Source organism: Alligator sinensis, unplaced genomic scaffold (genome assembly GCF_000455745.1).
Source record: "Alligator sinensis unplaced genomic scaffold, ASM45574v1 scaffold602_1, whole genome shotgun sequence".
NCBI classification, from domain to species: domain Eukaryota; kingdom Metazoa; phylum Chordata; order Crocodylia; family Alligatoridae; genus Alligator; species Alligator sinensis.
In genome coordinates, this window is record NW_005841976.1 from 1,202,222 (window position 1) to 1,210,168 (window position 7,947).

General features: G+C 47.2%; 1 protein-coding gene across 1 annotated transcript in view; it reads right to left on the reverse strand.

Moving 5' to 3' along the window:
* The window catches only part of LOC102385662 (protocadherin Fat 3), a 641,364-nt gene that overhangs the window by 336,817 nt on the left and 296,600 nt on the right, over window positions 1-7,947 (reverse strand). The window contains 1 exon segment of the mRNA XM_025200838.1: window positions 2,014-2,328. Within this exon segment, the coding sequence (XP_025056623.1) occupies window positions 2,014-2,328 (315 nt within the window).

Consider the following 7,947-nt stretch of genomic DNA (forward strand, 5'->3'; position numbering starts at 1 on the left):
CCAGGAGTGACCAGGAATAACGGTCACAAGCTGGCGGAGGGAAGGTTTAAGTTGGACATCAGGAGGCGCTACTTCACGGTCAGGGCGGCTAGGGTCTGGAACCAGCTTCCAAGTGAGGTGGTGCAGGCTCCCACCCTGGGGGTTTTTAAGAGGAGGTTAGATGACCATCTTGCTGGGGTCGTTTGCCCCCAGTATTCTTTCCTGCCATGGCAGGGGGTCGGACTAGATAATCTGCCCAGGTCCCTTCCGACCCTAGAAATTATGAAACTATGAAACTATGAGGGGAGCTCTATGTGAGGCTGCCTGGCCCAGCCCCAACTCTGGAGGGGGACTTTTCACCTTCCTCCCCGTGGGGGCTCTGCCTAGCCAGGGTGTGGGGAGTGGATGTAAAAGTCGCAGCCAGAGCCGCAGCTGCAGGAGCAGGCGGTTTCGAGCAGGGAAAGTCTCCTGCCAGGACCGGGAAGCCTTGCATAGAGCCACACCCCCAGCCCTCGGGGAGGTGGAGGGAGGAGGAGCAGTCCCCTTCCAGCACCCAACAAAGTCCCCCTTCCCGACTCTGGGGGGAGGAGGAGGAGGGTAAAGAGTCCGCCTGCAGTGCAGAAGAGAGCCCTCCTCCCTGCTCCGCAGGACAACTGTCCAGGCATGGCGCCATTAAGGTGAAGGGGGCAAGGAGAAGAGTTAATTCCTCCCTCTGTCCCTTCTGGTCCCTAATGTCTTGCAGCTGGGGTCTGCCAGCCCCAGGGGCCACTGCCACAGCCCCCTACCCTCTGCTCCCCAGCTGACAGGCAGACCTTAGCTTCAGTGGGGAAGAAGAGGAAGGAGGGAAGAATTAATCCCCTTCCTGCCCATTTTGCCTTAACAGGGCCATCCTGTCCGGTGTTTCGCCATCTCCTGTCCCTGCTTTGGCTAGAGAGCAGAGGGGCGGGGGCAGCTCAGATCTGCAGCAGAGCAGAGCCCTGCCCAGAGAGGATGCCAGGATGCTGGGGGTCTCTAGTTTATCTTAAACCAGCAAGGGGTCTGGGACAGATATTGCATAAACCGGTTTGAGCTGAATCAGTTAAGTCTGATACTACATTCAACCAGGTTTATCGCAAACCAGTTTCAGCCCTATTCAGACTGGTTTATGTGCACTGAATGTTTGTTCTGTTACAGGTTTAAACTAGTTTCTGATCATTTAAACCAGTTTATGTGTAATGCCTGTCCCCAGCCACAGTGTCTCAATTCGGCAAATCTTTCAAGCACACATGTAGAAGCTAATATGCAAAGGCTTAAGCCGCACTGCTGAGTTGGCACCTGAGTTATCTAATAGGTGACTTCAGTGCCACTTTATCAAAATAGTGAAGCAGACGGCAGCAAATCTTTAACAGGGCACATAGGGTCAGATGCCCAGCTAGTGTAAAACAATATAGATTCACAGATTTTTTTTTAAGGCCAGAGGGACCATTAGATCATCTAGACTGGCTTGCTGTATAACACCAACTGTAGAATCACAGCCAATTACTGCTATATTAAGCCTAATAACATGTTTTTGACAAGTATAGGGCAACTGACTTCCGTGGTGCTCCACAGAAGCACAATAGATTTGTCCCATGGACTTCAATAGCCCTAACCGCAGGTAGCAGTATACATGGTTAGTACTACACATCCCATTCCTTTAGGTGCAGCTAGCAGTCAAACCATTAAGCTATTCCATGATCAATAAGACAAAGATCATTACAACAGCACAAAGAAAACATTGTCTGCATAGTATCATCTGCAAATGCAGTGTTTGTGGGCTCAAAAGGGAATAATACCCCCTTATTAGGAGCCTTACATAATGATTAGGTATGTTTTTCAGGGTAATTCAATGAATATGAATTTGAGTCTTGACTGCTGGAGAAAAAAAGGGGTAACTTTCCAAAAATTAAAACCTAAACCACAGCTTCAGAGTCCCCTGCAAAACAGCCACCAATGAAAGCAGCTGATAATCACAAAAAAACATTAATTAAGAAACACAAAGCAGCAGCATCTTACCTGTTTTGGGATTGATTACAAAGAAGTTTTGAGGGTTTCCACTTGTAATCCTATAGACCAGTTTTTCATTGGTGCTAGAGTCAGGATCCTCAGCCTGGATTTGAATGACAGATACATCCTTAGGGGAGTTTTCCATGACAGCTGGGTAATAAATGGGTTCTGAGGTCAGAGGAGCATTGTCATTCACATCCTCAACTTCAACATAGACCTCAATGGTAGTGTAGAGAGGGACAACACCCCGGTCAGTTGCATACACTGTTAGCCAATAGGATTTGGTTGTCTCTCGGTCAAGAACATCAGCCGTGTAGATAACTCCTGTAGAGGAAGCATAGTATCTCAGGTTATTCAAGAGCAATTACAATAATAAAAAAAAAAAATCACATCTTCATTATAATGCATTTCAGAGGTTACTGTGAAAATGTATTTAGACATATAAAATGAATCATAGAAAACTTAATAGAAACAAATATACACATGGACATAATGTAGAAATCCATCACATTCTCCCTTATCCACCAGGAAAGAGTACCACCCACTCCACCTACTAAAAACAGCATCAGGTTTCCTAACCATCTCTACCACTGTAGTATCAGGGGTGTTTCATCAGGTGACACATTTCATGTTGTTGATTTTTGAAGATGCATTGTATGGGATACATTTTTCTCTACTGGACTTTAGTTGTATAGTGATGCCAGTGCAGTAGCAGAGCCCGGTTGACAATATGAGCATAAGATGCTGAGAGTTTGCCCAGCTTGGGTATCCTATTAGAGCTCCAGAGGTGAGAGTTGAGGTGCTGCTCAACATTGACACCAGTCAAGCCATTCAAATATGTGGTCATTTGGGCTTGGGAGTCGGAGGGAGCCAGATATGAATGCTGGCCACATCAGTCTCTTGCATGCTGTTGGCAGCCAAACGCTGTGTGCCTTTCCCACACTAATCCAGTAGGCCCTCTAGGCACAGGTGGACCATGACTGATTGACTGAGATGCATTGCCAGACTCTAAACAAATGGAGCTGCTGGTCTTCTGCCACTTTAGAATAAAATCCACATTCAAACCCTGCTGCTTCAAAGCCTTTCACCTTCCCCTACCTTTCAATTCACCGAAGGCAATTAAAAAATCCTGGCTTTTCACATTGAACACAACACCAGCAATCACACCGACTTCAAGAAAAGTAGCCATATCTTTTACACTATGAACCCTTTGAGTCACGTGCAAAAGACTCTTATATCAACACAAATAGGACTATCTACAGTCGAAGCACTCACTGACTTCAGTACCAGCCTTGAGTAGACACTGCATCAGATATACTGTAACAGTGCATCATATGTACCAATAATGATATCGAAATAAACACAGTTAGCTGTACTTCTCCACCACTTTCTCAATGTGTATATAAAGAAAGCGTTGCTCTCCTAACTCAGAACGAAACTTGTGTAGGACACACCAATATAGATGATCTCAAGGATAACACATATTAAGAGGGACAGCCAAGAGAAAGGCAAGTCATGCTACTAATAGAGAGAAATTAGTGAAGTAGCTGCAAGGCAATATGGTGACATAAGGAACTTGGATTTGAGTTGTAGATGCATTTGTTGCTAGTTAAACAGTTTAAACACATCAATTTATCACTTGGGAGAGAAAGAGAAGCTCATGGACCAGCACTAATAGAGTATTTTTGATTGCAGCATGGTGGACAGAGCATTTCTATGGCACCCTGAAGTCTTATGTAAGTGTGAAGTTTAGCAGAAGAGCTGAAAGATAAATTAAGGGCTATGTCTGTGTCCTGAGGCATGCACTATTCATTTCCGATGGAGGCTGGGTTTTCTCCAGGAGGAGCAGGCGGGGAAAATCCTGCTTTAGACAGAATTTTTGGTGCAAGGTGTGTGCTTTCTCTGGGACATCTACCAGCCTTTAAATGGGTTCTGCCTGACTCCCCTAAACCTAGTCTTTTGGTCTTTGTGGAAAGGGATATATGCCTATAGTCTCAGTCCCGCAACAGCTAGTACTGTGCTACCTTGAAGAAATTGTTCTGTTCACCAGTGTCTTTCGGCATTGTCCTCAAGGAGATATAAAAATGTCAGGAGAAGAGAGATTTATTGTGTCACCTCCCTCTGGTCTTACACACACACGAAAGGCAGCTATTAGGTAAGACTTAAAATACAGAGCATAAAATTATGCCATGTGTTCAATTCTAAAACTGGAATAAAGAAATTAAGTCAAAAGTGCTTTTTGTACATTGTGTGTTACACACAGGACCAGCTGTGAAGTGCAGTTACTTTAGAAGTAAAAATAAAACAGGATTTAATTTCATGTTCATCCAGTTGTTTGATTAGCAGCTCTGCAAGTATGTCCATGCAGGAAGGGCCTTATCACATGCTCACCTGCAACAGTTGCAACTCCCTGGAGCCTGTTAGTGTTAGGTGAGAACCCTCACTGAAAGGGAATAATTTTGCAATCCCACAAGGGCACTTCACATGTGTGAAGCGCATACATTTTAGTTGCACTTCACAAGTGTTACATTGAACATGTGATATCATGCTAAATTTGGCAAAAAGACGGATTCAATGACTTATGAATGTCTGGTCTCCAGTTTCCAGGATGGCATGGACTGCCTCAGAGTAAACTTTCCTATTCTGTTTTGTCAGCATCTCTCAACTTCTTTATGTACAACATTCACCTCATGCTGAGGTCTAACACAGGCCTGAGCACAGGGGAGAACATGCTTCTATTTTCTTTATCAACATACCTGTTAATTCAGGGGTGGGCAATTATTTTGGCTGAAAGGCCAGTTAAGTTTTGGCTAGCTGTCAAGGGCCGCAAGGGTAGCCCTACCCCTTGACAGGTGCCCCGCCCCCTGGTAACCATCATGGATTTCATAGACATCAGGGCTGGAAGGCACCTCGGAAGATCATCGAGTCCAGCCCCCCGCCCAAAGGGCAGGAAGTCAGCTGGGGTCATAGGATCCCAGCTGGGGTCATAGGATCCCAGCAAGATAAGCATCCAGTTTGCTCTTGAAGGTGTTCAAGGCAGGCGCTTGAACCACCTCTGGTGGCAGGCTGTTCCAAACCTTGGGGGCTCGGACAGTAAAGAAATTCTTCCTTATGTCCAGCCTGAAACGGTCTTGTAGTAGTTTACGACCATTCGACCTAGTCGTCATCCCTTGGGGCGCTCTGGTGAACAAACGCTCCCCCAGATACTGGTGGTCACCCCTGATAAACTTGTAGGTGGCCATCAGATCACCCCTGAGCCTGTGCTTTTCCAGGCTAAAGAGCCCCAGGGCTCTCAGCCTGTCATCGTAGGGTCTGCTTCCCTGACCTCTGATCATGCGCGTGGCTCTTCTCTGGACTCTCTCAAGCTTCTCCACATCCTTTTTGAATTGTGGAGCCCAAAACTGGACACAGTACTCCAGCTGCGGAATCACTAAGGCCGAGTACAAGGGGAGAATGACGTCCCGGGATTTGCTTGAGAAGCATCTATGGATGAAAGCCAGCGTTTTGGTCGCTTTACTAGCCGCCGCATCGCATTGCAGGCTCATGTTCATCTTGTGGTCAATGATGACCCCCAAGTCTCTTTCTTCCATAGTGCTAGCCAACATAGCACTGCTGAGCCTATAAGGATGCTGAGGGTTTTTCTTCCCAAGGTGGAGAACCTTGCATTTATCGGCGTTGAACACCATCAGATTCTCAAGATGTTGAATGGTATGGATCCAAGGACAGAGCCTTGGGGGACCCCACTGGTCACAGGACACCATGATGAGTGACTTCCATCAATTACTACCCTCTGGGTCCAACCACGGAGCCAATTTTCCAGCCAGTGGATCGTGGTGGACCCAAGGTGACAATTGGCCAGTTTCACCAAGAGGTGATCATGGGATACCAGATCGAAGGCTTTTTTGAAGTCAAGATATATGACATCAATCTCTTCTCCCTTGTCCAGGTGATAGGTCACCTGGTCGTAGAAGGAAATGAGATTGGTCAAGCAAGACCAATGGAACCAGAAGTCCTGTCCACTATGCCCTGACCTTTGCCATCAGAAGTCCCTCCCTTTTACCACTGGAAGTACTCCTGGGATAGGGACAGACATTACACATAAACTGGTTTAAGTGATCAGAAACTGGTTTAAACCTGTAACAGAACAGAAGTTCAGTGCACATAAACCAGTTTGAAAATGGTTTAAACCAGTTTGAGATAAACCTGGTTGAATATAGTATTGGACTTAACTGATTTGGCTCAAACCAGTTTATGTAATGTCTGTCCCAGACCCCTTGCTGGTTTAAGATAAACCAGAGACCCCCAACATCCCAGCATGCTCTCTGGCTGTGCAGGGCTCTCTGCTCCACAGCAGGGCTGGCCGCTCCATTCTGCACCTTGCTGGAGCTCGGCAGTCTCTGCAAGCATCTGCCTGGCTCCCCACACTGCCCTCCTCACTCTGTGCTAAGCAGGCATTCCCCAGTCCCTCACAGACACACAGCATTAGCTAGCGGACCACATGCTGGCTTCAGTCTGTGCTGTAGGAGACGACCAAGGCAGACAGGCTTTTTGGAGCTATTCAACACGTATTCTGCACCTTGCTGGAGCTCGGCAGTCTCTGCAAGCATCTGCCTGGCTCCCCACACTGCCCTCCTCACTCTGTGCTAAGCAGGCATTCCCCAGTCCCTCACAGACACACAGCATTAGCTAGCGGACCACATGCTGGCTTCAGTCTGTGCTGTAGGAGACGACCAAGGCAGACAGGCTTTTTGGAGCTATTCAACACGTACATTAATGTCCTTCCTTGGAAAAGTTGTTTAAGAGCATTTTGCTTCTCTGCTCCCTCTCACCACTCCCTGCTAAACAGGAATTACCCCCTCCCCTCTGCCTTGGGAAAAGGTATCTGTGTATTAGCTAGGAGACCACATGCTGGGTCTGTGCTGAATCAACAGATAGCTGGTAAATGTCTCTGTTTTCTCAATGGGGCAATAAACACTGAGATAAGGGTGATAAACACTGTTATCAGCTCCCCCCCAACCTTGCTTGCCTATCAGTTTGCTGCAGACAGTACTGTACACAGAAGCAAGGAGGGAAAGAAAAAATACTCTGTATCATCAACAGATGTATGCACTGCACACTCCCTTGTGCCTCCAAGTGCTAGCCCAGGGCTGCAGGCTAGCAACACTTCCTCCCCTTGAGCAGCCAGCACGGGAAAAGGCCTGGGACTGCAGGCAGGGTGGGGGTTCACACCCATTCCTAATCAGAGTCCTTCTGGGGCCTGGCCACACCCCACTCAGTTTAGCTCTGTGCATGGGAAGGGAGGGCTGCTCTAGCAACCCCAGGGGTTCCAGCCTGAGCCACTGCAGGCATGTGCCTGAGTTTCCTCAGTCCAGAGGGATTGTCCGCACAGTTGGAAACTGGTTCAGCCTAGCCAGGTTATACTAACCTGCAACGGTTGAATCAATTCAGGCTCAGGCTTTTTGAATTTCTGTTTCCTAGCCCTTTTTGGCAAGGGGAGTTGCCATCTTGGAACCAGAAAAAAACCAAATTATATTCTAAAAATCAAACAACAGACATTAATTATATTTCACAAATCTTTGAAGATTTTTGGCCAGATGTATATGTGTTTGCATAGTGTACATAGAGGTGTTTGCACAATAACTTAAAATGAAGTCTTACTTGTGTATATTGGGGGGGTGGTATTGAGAGGTATGGAGGTATGGGTGGGTGGGCGAGTACAGGGTTTCTGGGGGGCTGTGGGTGTATGTGTGTGGGTATGTGTGTATGTGGTTGTGGGGGAGGACGTAGGTGTGGGTGTGAGTGTGGATGTGTGTGTGGTGTTTGTGGAGGGGTGGATAGGTGTGGAGGGTGTGGGTATGGGGTTTGTGGGGAGGGTGGGTGTGTGTGTGTGGATGTGGAGAATGTGTGTGGGTATGGAGTTTGTGTGGAGGGAGGGTGGCAGGG